This window comes from Emys orbicularis, chromosome 14, assembly GCF_028017835.1.
Source record: "Emys orbicularis isolate rEmyOrb1 chromosome 14, rEmyOrb1.hap1, whole genome shotgun sequence".
Taxonomy (NCBI): Eukaryota; Metazoa; Chordata; order Testudines; family Emydidae; genus Emys; species Emys orbicularis.
Window position 1 is genome coordinate 34,950,528 of NC_088696.1, and position 20,198 is coordinate 34,970,725.

The following is a 20,198-nucleotide window of genomic DNA, read 5'->3' on the forward strand; positions in this document are numbered from 1 at the left end:
TGGCACTGTTGTAGCTGGCGTTGCAAGATATTTACGTGCCAGATGCACTAAAGATTCATATGTCCCTTCATGCTTCAACCACCATTCCAGAGGACGTGTCCATCCCGATGATGGATACTGCTCTATAATGATCCAAAGCATTACGGACCAACGCATGTTCATTTCATCATCTGAGTCAGATGCCACGAGCAGATGGTTGATTTTCTTTTTGGTGGTTTGGGATCTGTAGTTTCCACATCAGAGTGTTGCTCTTTTAAGACTTCTGATAGCATGCTCCACACCTCGTCCGTCTCAGATTTTGGAAGGCACTTCAGATTCTTAAACCTTGGGTCAAGTGCTGCATCTTTAGAAATTTCACATTGGTAACTTCTTTGAGTTTTGTTAAATCTGCAGTGAAAGTGTTCTTAAAATGAACAACATGTGCTGGGTCATCATCCAAGACTGCTATAACATGAAATATATGGCAGACTGCAGGTAAAACAGAGCAGGAGACATACAATTCTCCCCCAAGGAATTCAGTCACAAATTCTGTTAATGCATTATTTTTTTAATGAGCGTCATCAGCATGGAAGCATGTCCTATGGAATGGTGGCCAAAGCATGAAGGGGCATATGAATGTTTAGCATATTTGGCATGTAAATACCTTGCAATGCTGGCTACAAGACTGCCATGCAAATGCCTGTTCTCACTTTCAGGTGACATTGTAAATAAGAAGCGGGCAGCATTATCTCCCATAAATGTAAACAAACTTGTTTGTCTTAGCGATTGGCTGAACAAGAAGTAGGACTGAGTGGACATTGTTTTGGTTTTGAGTGCAGTTATGTAAGGAAAAAAAATCTACAGTTGTAAGCTGCACTTTCATGATAAAGAGAATGCACTACAGTACTTATATGAGGTGACTTCAGAGCAAAAAAAATAATATAAAGTGAGCAATGTACACTTTGTATTCTGTGTTGTAATTGAAATCAATATATTTGAAAATGTGGAAAAGAATCCAAAAATATTTAATAACTTTCAATTGATATTTTATTGTTTAACAGTGCGATTAAAGCTGCGATTAATTGCGATTAATTTTTTTTTAGTTAATCGCATGAGTTAACTGATTAATCGATAGCCCTAAAATCTAAATATTAGGCCCAATAGATATAGATTATTCGAGACTACTTAATGTCTCAAACAGAAAAACTGTGTTTGTTGTTCTTCAGAGAGTTAGTTTTCATAAGTGCAGAAACAAACATTTTTAATTGAGGGGCTTTTTAAAAGTCAATTTACAGATCTTGTTAATCAAACGCATTTGAGATACGTGTTCTTCCTTTAATCATTACCTTACTAGCAAAGTGACAGCACCTGCCACTACCGGAGAGGCAACACTTGTCCCAGAGAGGGAGCGGCATCCACCCTTCATACCAGAACCTCTCACTCCAGAGCCATAAGTAACAATGTCAGGCTTCACTCTACCATAACCTCCTGGCAGTTCCTATGAATTAATTAAAAAAACAGTTTATGTTTAGATCAACATATCATTTACTGGTGCTGGCCTATGTCAGAGACAGGATACTGGACAAGATAGACCCCAGGTCTGATTCAACCTGGGTAATTCCTATGTAATTCAAACTATTCTGTATATGTTTTAGATTAACAGTTCATATACATTTTTCACTTTTTTTTTTTTTTAAGTAGAAAACATTTAAATTCAGAAAATTTTAGACTTCTTCAGACAGCTTAAAATCATAAGTCTTAATCAGTCACATGTAAGACAAAGGAGGTAATTATTCCACTCTACCAGACAGTGTTCCTTCTAATTTTTCCCACCCACGTACGGAATGAATTTTGTTATGTGCACCAATATGGAAGTGATGTGTGACACATCACCTCCATATTGGTGCACATAACAAAATTCATGTGGTGGGGCCGAAGGGTTCGGAGTGTGGGAAGGGGCTCAGGGCTGGGACAGAGGGTTGGGGTGCAGAGGTGTGAGGGCTCCGGCTGGGGGTGCAGGCTCTGGGGTGGGGCCGGGGATGAGGGCTTGGGGTGCAGGAGGGTGCTCCGGGGCTACGGCAGGGAGAAAGCACTGCCCCCAGCAGCTCCTGTGCTGGGGGGGGGGGGGGGGGGAGAAGGCACCTCTCCCTGCCGTGGCAGCTTCAGGGGTGGGGCCGCAGGATAGGCGCCCCTCCCCCGGCAGGCTCAGGCCTGGAGAGGGGTGCCGCGGCAGGTCCAGGGAGGGCCGCCCCGGCCGGGTATGTGCCTGGCTGGGCTGCCCCGGCAGTTTGGGGCCGGGCTAGGCTGGGGCCGGGGCACCTCTCCCTTGGCTGCTACAGGTCCCCAGGCGGGTTCCCTGAGCACCTGTGTGGTGCTAAGAAGGCTGCTGTGTGGCCGTACAGCTTACAGGGAACTTAGCTACCAGGTAATGGTCAGGCCTCAGCTAGTATCATCCTGGACTCTGGGTGCCACTCTTTAGGAAAGAGGTGGACAAATTGTAGAGACTCCAGAGTAGAGCAACAAAAGTGATAAAAGGTTTAGAAAACCTGACCTATGAAGAAAGGTTAAAAAACCTGGACATATTTAGTCTTGAGAAAAGAATAAAGGGGGACCTGATAACAATCTTCAAATATGTTAAGGGCTGTTATAAAGAGCAATCAATTATGATCAATTGTTCTCCATGTCCACTGAAGGTAAAACAGGAAGTAATGGGCTTAATCTGCAGCAAGGGAGATTTAGGTTAAAAAGTTTTTCTAATATCTAATTATAAGGGTAGCAAAGGGTTTGCACAGCTTCTAGAGACAAGCACTAAGCCCATATGTGCTCCTCAAGTTAACAGACTGCCTAAGGATAGTGCCGACAGTGGAGCTAGGATCCCACAAAGGGAATGAGGTGGAATGAAGCAGTAACCACAGCATCCTGCACAGTGGCTAACAAATCTGGGTGATTTGAGGGCAAAGACATGATGCGCCCCATCAAAAGGCATAAAAAGGTCCCTCTGGCTCACTTCCATGTAGCACTGAAAACCTAAAAGCCCATTAAAATAAAGTTCTGTTCTGAGGATGAAATGGCTATTTTAAGGATTTACTTTTATCACCTAAAAAGGAACTTCATTTAATTGAAGTCAGTTTGTGATTAGAGACTGCATTCAGTCAATTCTCCTGTACCTATTACAGTTCAATACTTTGCACATTTTACCTTTTCAACCACATGAACTAATTTAATTCCAGATGACTGGACCTACTGAGATTTAAAAAAGCTAACATGGCAGAGAGGGCATCTCTGTTAGAATGAGAAAGTTCATGTTAAATGTTTTGAAGACATGCATATTTTATATCTGAGCTTACCCAAGTGGTCATTCCCCTTGATGAGAAACGAGCTATATTATCTTCAAAATCAATTCCTCCTACTCCAATCACATCCATCTGGTCAGCAGGGTTATTGAGAGTGCTAAAATGAGTGAGCAGAGGGAGGGCAGAAGGAAAGGGGGGTGGGAGGGAGACAATAAAAATAATGGGCACATCACCACCAGGTTCTCTTTGTCTGTCTAGGTTCTGCAGCTTTGACAACTGACAACTTTGGATAGTTGGGTGAATTATTTCTGACAACTTCATTTACAGCAACTATGCAAGCAATCCCTTAAAATATCAAAACATATACCAAGAAAAGGAGCGATATTTATTTTAGTATTATTACATGAGGGGCCAAAAAGCAACCAATACATTTCTTAGATTTTCCCTGAAGTTTGAGATTTGCATGCACGAAAGTTTGTTAATATTGACAGGCAAACATCAGTTTTAAGGACCCACTGACTTCTTTTATGGGTTTACATACTATCAAAACTACTGAATTAAATAGCTGCAGCTAATCTAATTCAAGAATGTGCTCCTCAGGTAAAAGAAAAATCTACAGTGGAAAAAACAGCCTGACTCATTCTCAAAAGACAGAATAATCTGCGATTTTTTTTCCCAAGAGGAGGTAGGGGATTATACCTCAGATACAGGAAATTTTTAATCAAACGCTTTTAAAGAAACTTACCCATATAAAGGACCATCATTGCCAATAGCAGAAACCATGATCACATTGTTAGCTGTCAGTTCCCATACCTGCAAAGCCAACAAATATAGACACATTATTGAAAGCAATGTACTGAAGCCAGTTAAATAAAGAAATAAATTATTTACACACGTACTGTACTGGTCTGACTACAACAATTTCCTTAAATCCACACTTTTTATTTTAATGGTACTTGCCACACACATACCATTGACACTTTCACTAATATAATTCTCAGTCTCAAAGAGTAAGAATAAACACAACTGTTAGTGCAGGCCAAGGTTTTCAAAAGAGACAAATGATTTGCACGCCTTCAGCTCAGACATGTAATTTTTAATATTAAGTTATATGCTCAATAATCCACCAGTAATTGCACCCTTGCATAACAACATGTACATACTAGACACCTAAATCAAATACTACTTTTCACCCAAATTTTCCAAGGAGAGCAGTAAAAGTTTGATTGTCAAATTAAACTGAATTAAGATAATTTAGAGAGCGTTTGGAACAGAACAAATTATTTTCATGTGCCAAGCTACCTACATAGCCCTTTCCAAAACAGGTTTTTAGGTTTTGGTTCTTTTTAAACATTTTAATTAATTTAGTGCTTTTGAAAGATTGGTTCCTATGGCTGTCAGTCTAAGTCATATTTCTTCATAATTCAGGTACAGTTCTGCAGTTTTTACTACAGATGTATGTGGGCTTAATGATTTTTAAAGATAAAATGTAATTGCTAATTTTAAAAAGTTATTTTTCAATGCTGACTTACTTTGAAAAAGACTTGTAGTCACATATTCCAGCCTATTAACTCTACTTCTAATTAAATCAAGTTTCCTCATATAAAATTTGCAATTGAACTTCTGATAAATGGTTTCTGATTACAAAATTAACCCACCATTCAGGAGTAAATTTTTCAAAAGCAATGGATTTTAGCCAACAACTTTCCATTTAAGTTGGTGAGAGTCACACTACTAAAACTTCACCTAGCACTTTGAAAACTTTACCCATCAGTCTGTATACATGGGCTTTTTAATAGAAACCATTCCAATAAAAATAGTGGCCAGTAAAGCGCTGATCTTCTAAGCTGCTCTGCAAGGACAGACGCCTGAATCTGTGCAGACCTTCACTGATGCCAATGGAACTCTGCACAGTCATAAGGGTCTGCCCACACAGAACAGATTTCAGAATTGGGACCAATGAGGCGACCATGCTAAAATATATATGTTCATACAGAGGAGTCGCATCTTATGCGGGGGTTAGGTTCTGAAGTCAGCGCATAAGGCGAAAATCACGTATAGTCAAATGCTCATTGAGTGGAATGGCGGGCGGAATTGCCCGCACTACAGGTACAGTATTTAAATTGTTATTTTTCTCTTCTTTGTTTTGTTTTGCCGAGTGCGTATAGTTAAAATCGCGTTAAATTAGATGCGCCTATGATGAGACTCCACTGTAGTTTTTGCACTTACCTTGTCAACAAAAGGATGATCCATAAAGTCTGGACCACCAATACTAAGGTTTAATACATCTATCTTCTTTAAGATGGCATAGTTAAAGGCATCCAGAAACCAAGATGTATAGGAGACCTGTTTATTAAAGCACAACAAAAGCAACCATTTAGAAATCAAATGAGAATATAACAAAATAAAGTTAGGTATTAAAAGAAATAGAAATTTAAGGGTAGGAAACAGACAAAAGTAGAGAGCTGAAACAAAAAAAATCCTACTTTGTTTTTTCTTTGGTATTTAAAATAAAAAGTTCATTTGATTTTTTTTTTTAAATCCTTCATTAAAATAACACTAAAAGTAAGAGGTAGTGGCCCTGGATGAAGTTGATTTTAATACCAAATTCTTATTTGAAAATAAACTCCAGGAGGCAATTCTAAAATCTGGGTAAATGTACATAATTCTGTTAAAAAAACCAAACTCTTTCTCTTTACAAAAGGAAATACTTTAAAGTTCATGAGAATTAACAGTATTTGTAATGGAAGGGTTAATAGTGTGTTATTCCAGAAAGGTTTGAATTAAAAGAAAACATTTACAATATCTACCTGATTATTTGTGAAGACCCTAAAAATGTGCAGCTCGGCATTTGGAGCAAATCCCTGGCATTCCCGCATGCTGGCTATAACACCTGCCACAAACGTCCCGTGGCCCAGACCTGTTGCAAATTAGTCGTAGTATAAAGTTAATAAAATAAAATGTTAGAGGCCAAACCATTTCACTGTAAAATTTTAAAAAATCCAGACATTTTGCATGCAGATCCAATTGCTTAACTCTTTCATCCTTAGGAACATTTAAGTTTATTTTAAAAAGCAACAGAAATGTTGGTCTAAGTTGAGAACTTGTTTCACTTTGATCTAAAATGCTTTGCAATAGATGCTAAGCAATTCCTACCAACAACAATTTCTACAACTGAAACTGTATATATATGGGGTGAAATCCTGGCCTCATTGAAACCAAGTTTTCCTCCTGGTTTCAGTAGAGAAAGAATCTCATCCATTAAATATATAATGTGCAGAAACAGAGGAAAAAGGATATCCTATAGACAGGAAATATTTTCTATCCCTCAAGTTTACTTATTAAATGTTTTGGTCAACTCTAAACAACTGTTTTCCCCCCAGCTGTTTGGATTTAGCTGTTTCGGGTGTGTTTCAACCTTTGTGTGTGTGGGGGGGTTTGCTTTTGTTTTTTTAATTGTCCAAATTTGAAATCAAAATACCATTTTGAATTAAAAAAATAGTGCATAAAGTTAAGTATTTGCATATTTGCAGCACAGGTGTATAAGATGGGGCAAATACAAGACGACGAGAGACAATCATACAAAGGCAGATAAAAAGAAATGCAGAATATTGGTATGGATCTGCAGAGTTTATGTTGGTGTCACAATTTTACTTTTCCACTGAAAAATTATGTGGATTACTAATGTTTAAAGGAGAGCTGCCAAAACTGTAATAACTCACTAGATTACCTGAAAATGAATCAAAATATTATCTCTGATAAAAGGAAAAAATTAACGCACTAATATTAAAAAATAATAGGGGCAAGTCAAAAAAATGCCTGGGAGTTGCCTCACCCCCAGGTATTTCTACATTGCATTTCTGCTTGGATAACATTTTGTCCCCTAGCCCTTTCTTAAAATCCTTGAAGAAATATGGCATATGACTCAGAGGAGACAACAGAAAATCCTGGGAGGTGTTGAGCCATCAGTGAATTTAGTGAGAATTCAAAGCACTCAACACATTGCAGAATTTGGTCCATTATCTGGGAAGACATGTAATTCTAATCTCAAATAAACAATTTTACTTCATAATCCAGGATGAAACACATGATGTAAAATACATAATCTATAGTTTCAGCAATGCTATATATTAAACCCACCATCATCCAAGGTTCTCTCATTAGTCCAGTTTGTTCTTTCTTTTACGTTTTTGAAATGTGGATGTTTCTCACTCAGTCCAGTATCAAAGACAGCAACTCTTACACCAGCACCTATTTCCGTAAAAGAGGATTGGTATGCAAACATAGCATTTGTATCAGTTTATTCTGATATATAAATGGAGTCTCCTGGGTGCTTAATGCACTGCATGGTCTACACAAAGCATTTCATGTTTTCCAAAACCAAAAGTTCTGGTTCACTCTAGAAATTCACCTAAAGAGCATTAGTTCCATTCAGTTTCATAAAGGCAAGACTAATTTCACAGAGTCTGGGGGGGGAAAAAAGTAAAGCTAATTTTGACCCCATGAGGGATTTGGATCAAGGTAAGGAGATCAACAAATTGATCTCCTTTTTACTTTTACCTGCATACAATTGAAAATTACACGTGTATCTTGGTTTTTCAACAAAAATGATTTAGTGTATTTTTCTAAAGAACTACTTTAAAAGAATATTAAGTTTACAAAGTGAAACACTTGAAAGGTCAGGAAATATAAAATATAGTTGCCTGTGCAACCTTAACTTTTTCCACATGCACGTATGTACGGTAAAAGCTCTTTCATCCAACACTTCACCAACCAGCAAGCTCTATAAACCAGCATTTCTGATCTGCATTAAAAGTCTGGTTTATAGTGCAATTGGTGCGGGGCCAGCAGGGGGCTGGGACGTGGGAGGAGCTGCGGGGCGCGCTCTGGGAAGAAGTTTGGGTCTGGGAGGGGGCTTGGGTCAGGGGGCTTGGGGCGCAGGAGAGGATTGTGGTGCCACATTGGGGGGGAGGGGGCGCTCACCTCCAGCAGCTCCCTGCAAGCAGCTCCCCGTCCCTGCTGTTGCTGGCGGAGGCACGGCCAGGCGGCTCTGCAGGCACGCTGCCTCCGTTCCCCCTCCCCGAGCACTGATTCTGCGGCTCCCAGCCCACTGGCCAGGAACCGCAGCCAATGAGAGCTGCAGGGGGCGGCGCCTGCAGACAGAGGTAGCGTGCCTGCTTGCACAGCCACCTGGCTGCACCTCCGCCATGAGCAACAGGGACAGGGAGCCGCTTGCAGGGAGCTGCCAGAGGTGAGCATTCCCTCCCTCCCACCAATTTGGCACCCTGAGCCCCCTCCCACGACCCAAGCCCCTTCCTGGACCCAAACTCCCTCCCAGAGCCCATGCCCCTCAGCTCCTCCCACCTCCCAGAGCCCCGCCCCCCCCGCCACTCCAAACCCCTCCCTCTGAGTTAACTGGCATTTTTAATTTATCGGCACCCCCCGTTCCCCCAGCATGCCGGTTAAAAAAACTTTTACTGTATTATGAGAAAGTACCTCCATGAAAAACTTCCTTAAACTTCCAATATAGAACCAACCACAATGCCCACACAAAATACCTCTACATTACATCCAGAGCACGTACAAAATCCTCTGTATCAGTGGTTCTCAACCAGGGGTCTGGGTGCTCTGGGGGGCCACGAGCAGGATTCAGGGGGTCCGCGAAGCAGGGCCAGCATTAGAATCATTGGGACCCAGGGCAGAAAGCCAAAGCCCCATTGCATGGGGCCGAAGCCCAGAGCTCCACCACCTGGGGCTGAAACCGAAGTCTGATCAATGTAGCTTCCCAGGGACTCCTGGAGTGTGGAGCCCCAGGCAACTGCCCCGCTTGCTAACCCCTAATGCTGGCCCTGGCTCTTATATGCAGAAAAACAGTTTTTGTGACACTAGTAGGCCGTGGAGTTTTTATAGCATGTTGGGGAGGGGCCTCGGAAAGAGAAAGGTTGAGAACCCCTGCTCTATATTACATCCAAAGCCCAGCCTTGGATCTCTACAGCAACAGCTAAATTATAATGTATTTATATACATATATAGTAAAGTCTCTAATGTTATTTTCACATGAAAAACTGTGAGACTGGAATAAGGGTTGTGTGTTTTGAGTGCAATGTGGAGAAATTTAGTGTTTGAATTACAGCTGGCTAGTTGCTGGAACTGCAAGGCAGCCTGTTGTGCAGATGTACTGTGAGAACATTTGAGTAGTGTGAAGTTTGGGTGTTTAAGGTAACCTTCATTTGCATGCTTAACTTGTGATTTCCTTATTTTTTTAGTGATTGTAATGGTATATCAGTGTTGACAATTACTGACATGATTAGCTATCAACGTTGATATTTGTTATCCTCCTTAGCCCACTACAGAGACTCAATGTCCCCTACACCTTCTACAGCTGAATTCCTTCCCACTTCCCCCAGCCACAACTACCCCTAACACAGAGACATGCTCTCTACCTTACATGCAACAACTTGCTCCTCACCATCTCCCCCTACCACATTAAGCTTTTAAAAGTTGATATGTATCAACATTTAAAAGTTTAACGTAGCAGGGAAGCTGGGAAAGAAGCATATTGAGAAGTGGGGCTGTAGGGGGACAAAAAAAAGGAGATGACATGGGTGGAAGGAAGAATTTGGAGCTGTGGGAAAAATTTGGGCTGTATGTTCTCTTTCTAAATTAACCATTTAAAAATAACTGATTTCATTTTTCAGCTAAAGAAAAGCTGCACCGAGTCTGGGCTGAATAAATATAAACGGTATATAGCACTTTCCATCAAGTCAACAATGTTCAATAAATGTATTACAAAACTAAGTACCTCTCAGGCCAGGTCTGCACTACAAAATGTTGCTAGTATATTGCATAACCAACCATATACTGGTTAAGGGTGGGGAGAGGTGTGAACAGTGACCATCGGGCTCTGCTGGCAAAGCCCCTAGTATAGACAGTTATACCAGTAAAACTGCACTTTTGCTGGTATAGCTTATTTTGCTCAGGGGGGCTGAAATAAGCTATGCCAGCAAAAGTGCAAGCATTTCTAATGTAGGCCTGGCCTCAGTCTAGAGAATTTAGACACATCTGTAATGGATTAATAAATACAAAAAGGGAACTGGTTGTGTATCCTTATTACTACAGGAGTATTTTCTTCTCGCTTGTCTCAGAGACTCTCAATTTTTTTGTTTTCTAGCCAGGCAGTTATCCCAAACCAACAGACAAAAGCATACCTGTATAACCCATTTGCCAGAGCACATCTGCCTGCAGGGTTTGAGCAACTTGCCGTGGTATAGCTCTCAGTAAACGCCTGCTTGAATGTCTGCCTGTTGCATGCCAAAATCCAGAGCCTAATGATAGGCTTGCTCTTCTCAGAGGACGAGATGACTGCCATTTTTGAGTCCATCTGGTTTCATTGCATGGCAACGTAGGATCAGCTAGATATGATTTGGTTGGAGAAAAGAAAAACGCAAAACATTTTATTTTCTATACTATGAAATATATAAACATGTTATTAGTACACTTTAGCCCTACTGTGAACAAAAATTTTAGATAGAAAAATTTTCACTTTTCAGACATTCGTCTGACCCAAATTTTATTTAAATCCTTAATATATCCTCTAAATACAAAAGCTTCATTTTAAAAGCTAATTACTACAGCTCCTATACCGAATAAATTATACGCGTTTAACTTAAGCATGTGACTAGATTAACTGAAGTCAATAGGTGAAATCCTGACCCCACTGAAGTCAGCGGGAATTTTGCCCATTAAATCCCTAGTAGATTGAATCTATAACATACTGTATTATGTCACTACAGAAAATCCTTGATCACACCTCAGAATAGGTATTCTAAAATAGTGATAGTTTCACAGATAACGGGATGAGCCTTTATCAGAAATAAAACATAATATCCAGAAGTCACTGCATTCTCATTTGTATAACTTACTCCTGGGGGATTTCTGCGCTAAAAAATTAAAAGTTCTGTGCCAAAAAATTAAAAGTTCTGCGCACGATATTTTGAAATTCTGCAAAATTCTGCATGTTTTATTTGTCAAAATAACACAATATAATCACTTCAGTTTCAATTATTTTGGTAATTTATTTCAAAATACCTGTCAACAAGTATGTCAACAATACAAACAACAGCAAAAAAAATTCCCCCAGGAGTAGAGAGTTAAAGAAACCCCTACAACAACCCAGTTCCAGATGGGGGGTGTTGGAAGGAGCTGTGTGGGGCTGTACTTCCATCCCTCCAGAGCCCAGCTGTGGGGCAGCCCCCGGCACAGACACCAGCACCCCCAGAGCCTTTACTTCACCCAGCTTCTTTACTATCCCGCTGGGAACATGGGGTGGTGCAGCCCTGCCCTTCCTCACCCACTGCCAGAGCTGGCTGGGTCTCCCAGGCCCTCCCCCCGTCCCCAGGAGAATAAGGATCAAAGAGCGTGCAGCCTCCAGTCCTGCCAGGCTGGACTCTCTGCTCACTGCGAGTTGGGCCTACAGTAAAAAAGCCTACTGATTTTTTAAAAATGAACTTAGTGCCATCAGAGATTAGGAACAGCTCTTTTGAAGGATGAATATACTTACGCTCTGAATACTTGAGAGAGCGAAATACTTTCCGCTGGGGGGTTACTCGTTTGATGTTTGGGTGGTCTTCTAGTGTCAGTACTCCATCCTTCTGTTTCTCTTTGATCTGGATCACCTCAAAATCACTAGGGTAGTCACTGGCTGGGTTGTTGCGAGGTACAATCCTCCAGTTCTCTATATCACTGTTCTTCAATGCACTTGAAATAAATTTACTTCTAGCTTTAGCTGTAAAGTATCCATTGAAAGCCACAATATATTCTGCAAGCAGAATACCACACATTAGAAATGACATTTCAACCATACATTACAAAAGGCACATCTATACCACCACCGAGAACTGAATCTTCCTCCTTACTATCAAAACAAATGTCTCCACCTCCCAAATGAAAATATTATGATTCCATTACTAAGAATATTATGGTAACTTGGATTTACTATTTATACAGGTTATGATTTTCAAAACAGTCTAGGGGTTTTAAAACACATTAATTTTAACAGAAGGTACGATATTTGTCTAATTATGCCCAGACTGTTTGGAAAACCTCATACATAGGTTAGTTCAGAATCTGTCACCAAAAAATAAAATAGTGAACACTTTGTTTTATATGGTTTTTATGGTGTGGAATTTGTAAAACATCCAGAAAAAAATATTTAAATTGAATTTATATCTGCATTTTGATGTGTATTAAAAATAAGCCAACTAATGACGATGTCAGAGACAAACCCATTCCCTCCAAAAAAACTTTCTAAACAATTTGGAACCATCAAATTGTGCACATCCCGTTAGCCTACATAATCCCATGATATTATTACCATTTGCTTGTCTTCTACTCCCACCCTCCTATTATTTGTCATGCTTTCTTTATGTATCTTGTTTTCAGTTAGACTGTAACTGAAGGGGAAGGGGACAGGGTCTTCCTATATGACTATAAAGGACTTCGCACAACAGGACTCCATATCTGATTGGGGTCTTTGAGCACTATGTTAACACAAATAAAATAATACATAAATCAGCAGCAGCATGTATCTAAGCTTTAAACACATTTTAAAAAACTGGATTCTTTATTACCATGTTCTACTACTGTCGAAGAGAATTCCACTTTCAAAGTAAGACGAGAGCATCCAGGACATAGGTGGGCCTCATGAGAGGAATTTCCTAGTCTTGTACCCAAGTGTTTTTTGCCACAGAGTAAAATTACAATCAGGATCAACCAGATGTTTGCAAACTTCATGGTCATAAGAGAATATGGTTTCATTCCAAAAATTCCATATATTCAAATGACACGTTTTCTCTTTATAAATTAGTTCAATTTTGTATCAATAAATGTTGCCTTTGCTGTGCTGTTCAACTGGATAGTCTCAAAGCAAAAATCTAGATTTCATGGTTTTTTGAGGTTAAGCCTAGTAAACAGGCTTATTTCTTTCTACGTTTTTTCTCCATTTTGGATTAAAGGATTCTCTCACTCAGAATGTGATAGCTGAGTCCTGTACTCCATTTTTTGATGGGAAAGGTAAGCCCAAAGTAGAATTAATCAAGTTTTTTGCAATCCGACCTGTAAAATAAACAAACCCACCAACAAAAATTATTAGATTTGCCAAACATACAAAAACATATATTACAACAATAACTGACATTCAGCAATTATTATTGGAGAGAAACCATTTCATTCTAGATTATGCTTCTCTTTGATTTTTAATTTTAATTTATTTTATTTTTGTAGTTTTCAAAACTGCTGACAAAGTCATTATAGGATATGTTTTGTATTTACTTATTAACAATTGTCTCCTCATTCATTTTTGTACAACACTAAACACAATGGGACCCAATCCTGACTGAGACTTACAGGCACTATCATCAAATATTATTATTATGTGTATTACTGTAGCACCTAGTAGTGATAGTATAACAACATAAGAACATAAGAACATAAGAAAGGCCGTACTGGGTCAGACCAAAGGTCCATCTAGCCCAGTATCTGTCTACCGACAGTGGCCAATGCCAGGTGCCCCAGGGGGAGTGAACCTAACAGGCAATGATCAAGTGATCTCTCTCCTGCCATCCATCTCCATCCTCTGACGAACAGAGGCTAGGGACACCATTCTTACCCATCCTGGCTAATAGCCATTTATGGACTTAGCCACCATGAATTTATCCAGTCCCCTTTTAAACATTGTTATAGTCCTAGCCTTCACAACCTCCTCAGGTAAGGAGTTCCACAAGTTGACTGTGCGCTGCGTGAAGAAGAACTTCCTTTTATTTGTTTTAAACCTGCTGCCTATTAATTTCTTTTGGTGACCCCTAGTTCTTGTATTATGGGAATAAGTAAATAACTTTTCCTTATCCACTTTCTCAACATCACTCATGATTTTATATACCTCTATCATGTCCCCCCTTAGTCTTCTCTTTTCCAAACTGAAGAGTCCTAGCCTCTTTAATCTTTCCTCATATGGGACCCTCTCTAAACCCTTAATCATTTTAGTTGCTCTTTTCTGAACCTTTTCTAGTGCTAGAATATCTTTTTTGAGGTGAGGAGACCACATCTGTACACAGTATTCGAGATGTGGGCGAACCATGGATTTATATAAGGGCAATAATATATTCTCAGTCTTATTCTCTATCCCCTTTTTAATGATTCCTAACATCCTGTTTGCTTTTTTGACCGCCTCTGCACACTGCGTGGACATCTTTAGAGAACTATCCACGATGACGCCAAGATCTTTTTCCTGACTCGTTGTAGCTAAATTAGCCCCCATCATGTTGTATGTATAGTTGGGGTTATTTTTTCCAATGTGCATTACTTTACATTTATCCACATTAAATTTCATTTGCCATTTTGTTGCCCAATCACTTAGTTTTGTGAGATCTTTTTGAAGTTCTTCACAATCTGCTTTGGTCTTAACTATCTTGAGTAGTTTAGTATCATCTGCAAACTTTGCCACCTCACTGTTTACCCCTTTCTCCAGATCATTTATGAATAAATTGAATAGGATAGGTCCTAGGACTGACCCTTGGGGAACACCACTAGTTACCCCTCTCCATTCTGAGAATTTACCATTAATTCCTACCCTTTGTTCCCTGTCCTTTAACCAGTTCTCAATCCATGAAAGGACCTTCCCTTTTATCCCATGTATTATTCCCTTTTAACATGTATTAAATTGAGAAATGTTATGGAAAGGATAGTATGAAGATATAAAACAAGATATTTATCAACAAGCTTTTGCACATACTGAGTTGAAAGCACAGGCAAATTTCACATCAGACATTATGTTTGATGGAAATTGAGGCTAAAGGAATGTAGTGATGATGAATCCAGTTTCATTCTGTCCACTCTTACACAAGAACAGACCTTGGCTTATACTTTTGAGTGAAATTTTTATGGCATTTGTCTGTCAAGATTCCCCTAAAGGAATTATTACTTAGAGGTATGTGCTTGTTTTTCCTAAGTGAAGGTGTTATATAATTCCAAATGACAACCATTTAGTAGAGATTATTACTGGGGGGATTTCAGTGTAACAGGGACTCTGTAAAAATGCTTTTCTTCGGAATCTAGGCCAGCTAGGCACTATAATATACAATACATTAATATGAATTTGTTATTCAGAAAACTCGCTTTAAAAACCGCTAAAATCCTAAATGCTACACTGACATTTTAAATACTTCACTTGGATTTAGGGATGAAGCAACAGGAAATCTTGGATAGACAGCTCTGCTGTCCGAACCAGAGGTAGTGAGAAGCAAGTGATTTCGGGACACCCAACATCCAAAAATTTTTATTTGAGTTGAGTTAAAATACAGCATAGTAAGTGACAAGTTATGACAACTCCATGCTGGCAATGCAATTTGTCCTGCTCCATGTAAGAACCACAGCTCAGGATAAAAGTCTTCATCTGGTACAAATAGCACAGATGCATCATATCTTAACAGATCCAGCAGAACATGGCAACAGGAACCTACTGAGGTTTCCAATAAAAAAGTAGTTTAATAGTATAGCAGTTCATCAAAAATGCAGTCTAGAAATATCTGCTGCACTCAATGCAGGGAGCAGCATATGACAGACAAAGCAAGAGGACAGGGACCCAACCCCATCCTTACTGCAAATCAGCCATTCAGCACTTATGAGAACCAAGAGGCTGAAGATAGTTCCTTATTCACCATACCATCTCCTTATTCATGGGTTCCCATTACCACATTCAAAGAACAAAATTATTTAAAAATATATCAGATTAATTTTTTGGAAATTTCATCAAATTAATGTGATAAAAATTTAAATTATTAATTATTTATCAATTAAATAATCAAATAAGGAGTTGGGTTTTGACTGCCTATATGTGACAAAATAAGTCTTGCTCACCCCAAGTGAAGGTAACCTTGAAGGAAGAACTCACTGCAACATCTACCAGACTGCATTAACACCCAGGCAAAACAAGATGCCTCTGAAATAATATCACGTAATATAGCCCATTTGTATTTGCAGTACATTGCTATTTCACTTTTCAAAAAGCATATGTACATGTAAGCTCAGCTGCACCTAGTATTGGATCTTCAGAGAGTGGGTGTATGTAACTTACACCTCAGTGTCACAGGTTAAGGCTGCAAGTTTGATTCCGTGACTTCTGCAGCGGCTGGTGCGGCTGGCTCCAGGGTTGCCCAAGGAGCTCGGGCAGCCCCTGTGCCAGTCACACCAGCCTTTGCTGGGGCAGTCTCGGGCCACTGTCTGCCCCCCAGCAGTAGGAAGAGTTTGGGTGGGGGTATCGGGGGTCAGAGTGGGGGTTGGGGCATGGGAGGGGCAGTGCTTATCTTGGGGGGGGGCTCCCCGGAAGCAGCAACACGTCCCTCCCTCAGCTCCTAGCTCCGCATGCTGCCTCCACCTGCAGGCACCGCCCCCAAAGCTCCCATTGGCCACTGTTGCTGGCCAATGGGAGCTGCAGAGCTAACAGTGCGCGAAGCTAGGAGCTGAGGGAGGGACATGTCGCCGCTATCTGAGAAGCCGGGGAGGGAGCCTGCCAGCCCTGCCAAGCTTCCGCCCCAGCACCAATGGGGATTCCGGGCTGCTCACACCCATGGCGCTCCCCAGACCGCCCCTCCGGCACCCCTCAGACCGCCTCCCTCTCCCCCCCCCCCCCCCAAGCACCCGTGGCACTCCCAATATTTAAGCAGGGGTATAGCACAAGTCATGGATGGGTCATGGGCCATGCATTTTTGTTTACTGCCCATGACTTGTACATGACTTTTGCTAAAAATACCCGTGACTAAAATGTAGCCTTAACTATGGTTAGCAGAGATGCTAACAGCTAATCAAAGCACTCCAAACATTTCACTTTAGCTGGCCTTACTTTCTACAGATATTCAGAGTAACTGGTCATCAGTTGAGAGAACAAAAAGCAAACTATGACTTTGGTTGGGCTTTAATTCATGCTATTACAGAGGTTATCAGCCAGATGACTCCTATAAGTTATTTCAATGCTTGTTTTAAGTATGTACTGGGAGAGGGCAAGCTGATTTTACAATATTACACATTTGCCATAGTGCATATGATAAAAATAATATGTGGATATTTAGCTAAAGTGATTTTCCACTGATGTCAAGAAGTTTTTCTTGTATGTTTCTGCAGCATGATTTTCAGTACACGATATTTTACTAGACAGTGCACTAAAAGAGGTAGCACAATGTGTACAGAAACAGATTTTCTTTACTTAAAACATTCTTGGATTTGATCATGAAATAGTGATTGAGAGTAAACAGGGAGCAACTTGCACAATTCAACTTCTGTTAAACTGATTTCATGACATACATTAGGGTGCTGAATTGCAGGAAATACTGTTCAAGTATGTCTCAATATGACCATTATGGAGTGGCAATGTGCTACACGCAATAAAATAGCCACGAACATCAGCCATGGGGCTCGTTCACCTGCACGTCTACCAATGTGATATATGCCATTGTGTGCCAGCAATGCCCTTCTGCCATGTACATTGGCCAAAACGGACAGTCTCTACGCAAAAGAATAAACGGACACAAATCTGACATCAGGAATCATAACACTCAAAAACCAGTAGGAGAACACTTCGACCTCTCTGGCCACTCAGTAACAGACCTGAAGGTGGCAATTTTGCAACAGAAAGACTTCAAAAACAGACTCCAAAGAGAAACTGCTGAGCTTGAATTGATTTGCAAATTAGATACCATTAACTCTGGCTTGAATAGAGACTGGGAATGGCTGAGTCATTACACTACTTGAATCTATTTCCTTATGATAAATATCCTTACACCTCTTGTCAACTGTCTGTAATTGACCATCTTGATTATCACTACAGAAGTTTTTTTCCTGCTGATAATAGGTCATCTTAATTAATTAGCCTCTTAGAGCTGGTATGGCATCTTCTCTGTATGTGTGTATATATATATACTCTTGTTATATGTTCCATTCTATGCTCAAATAAAGTTGTTAGTCTCTAAGGTGCCACAAGTACTCCTGTTCTTTTTACGGATACAGACTAACACGGCTGCTACTCTGAAACCTAGCGAAGGACAGTAATACCACTGTTGAAAACTGGTTCAGAATAGTGAAAAAACAAGATCTGAATGACAAACTCCTTGAAGAGCTTCAGAGTTTGTGGAAATTATGAAAGACACAATTAAAGGTAAACCATGTGCAACTGCTATATGCATCTTGCATAACTGTAACAGGAAGTAAAAGCCTAAGAATAAAGTAGCTGAAGTTGTTGCTGATTTAGATATTCCAAAGCATCTCACTCAAGTCGAGACCCGAAATAAATGTCCACATTCAACACCCAAGAACTGAAACAAATATTTTAAGGCTCCTCAAGGGCAGGTGCATAAACCAAAATATTGGTTGTCCTGTCCTCAATAGAGTGTGTGGTCAAACTGAAGAAAGGCAAGGTGATATTCACCAACACATGCCCAAGGGATAATCTACTGTACATCATTAATATAAAAATAAAAAAATATCAGGCAGCAAAAACTGAGGTTGAACTATTTCAAAATAGATATGAAGTGCTGCAAAGGCTATTTACAATGAGTGAGGCATTTAACAACAATTGGACTGCAGGGAAATAATGATGGTTTACTCAGTTTCAGAAATTTACAGGAAGGAGTGTGTGGGATTGGTATGGAAAGGAAGGAGATACGGTGACTTCCCAACTCTCCTATTTCTTTACCACAACGCAGTGTTCTACGTGTAATAGTTAAAATTTCCCCAAAAAAGAAAGTGTATGATGCTTAGTGTATGATAGGTATATATTCTCACATTATATAATGTCCCTCTACCAAGCATCAATGATGGTAATTTGTAGGTAATTTTTCAAAGACAGACTTTCATTTGTATGCATTCGAAATTGATCGCTGAAAGATGACCTTTTATTTGAGCAAAAACCTGCATATACTCCAACCTATGCACATGCACTTTCTGGGTTAGCATGTGGCTGCATGCAAGTTCTAGAATTTTTACATACAACCCTGTTAGTCTTTGTGCACGTGGGCAGATTTTGGATTCTTCAAATTGCACACACAGAAGTGCTAGATTTTTTTTTTTTTTAAGTGTGTTGGTGTAATTTTTTTTTTCTTTTTTGAGCGGGGGCCAGACAGCAAGATTTTATGAAATGTACTTAATTTTGTAAATACTGTACTATTTCTTCATTTTTTATGTGTCATATTATTAATTATATTAAATTTGCCCTATGGCTTATACTGTATTAAGACCATTAATTATATTTTTTTAAATCCTTGGTAATTATATATAAAATACCCAATAAAGCATGTAATAATGGTTTAATATCAACAGTATGTTGGGGTTATGAATAAAGCTTGCTGTGCTTTCTTTTTCTTTTGGAAAATGCAAATTTGTGAAAACAAAAACTATTGTGTGAAAGGGCGGATTCCCAAAAAAAGTCATTGTGAAGATTTCAGTCTCTCTCTCTTTGGCCTAATGAATAGAATTATGCAGGTGGAACAGCTTCAACAGGAGAGATTGAGAAAGACAAAGATGCTGACTCTACAGACGGCTCGTTTGGGTACTTGCCTGGGGTGCAGGAGACCCAGGTTCAAGTCCCTAATTCAGAGTCAGACTCTCCCCTGTGAAGCGGTTCTGCTTTGTATAAATATTTATATTCCATTGGCCAAACAGAGAAACAGACTCACTCTGTGCTCACCCAGGTCTATGTCCCCACTAAAAAATCAAACAGAGCAGAGACTTGAATCTAGGTCTCCCACATCTTTAGCGCCCTAACCTCCAAATTATTGGCTGTGCCTGTGTTTCTCTTTTTCTCTGTATTTTTCTGCAAAATATTTGGAAAGATCTCGGTTTTGTCCAGATGCAGAATGAAAACAAATTCTGAAACCTTCAACT

At 39.8% G+C, this 20,198-nt stretch overlaps 1 protein-coding gene across 1 annotated transcript in view; it reads right to left on the minus strand.

Annotated features, from left to right (window-relative positions):
- MBTPS1 (membrane bound transcription factor peptidase, site 1) overlaps positions 1 to 20,198 on the minus strand; it is a 47,143-nt gene that overhangs the window by 23,146 nt on the left and 3,799 nt on the right. Inside the window, exons 2-10 of the mRNA XM_065416379.1 lie at positions 12,902 to 13,385; positions 11,833 to 12,090; positions 10,481 to 10,684; positions 7,413 to 7,523; positions 6,083 to 6,192; positions 5,502 to 5,618; positions 4,018 to 4,085; positions 3,327 to 3,429; positions 1,326 to 1,477 (exon numbers count right to left, since the gene is read on the minus strand). Of these exons, the coding sequence (XP_065272451.1) occupies positions 1,326 to 1,477; positions 3,327 to 3,429; positions 4,018 to 4,085; positions 5,502 to 5,618; positions 6,083 to 6,192; positions 7,413 to 7,523; positions 10,481 to 10,684; positions 11,833 to 12,090; positions 12,902 to 13,088 (1,310 nt within the window). The 5' untranslated portion in view covers positions 13,089 to 13,385. The remainder of the gene's footprint in view (positions 1 to 1,325; positions 1,478 to 3,326; positions 3,430 to 4,017; positions 4,086 to 5,501; positions 5,619 to 6,082; positions 6,193 to 7,412; positions 7,524 to 10,480; positions 10,685 to 11,832; positions 12,091 to 12,901; positions 13,386 to 20,198) is intronic.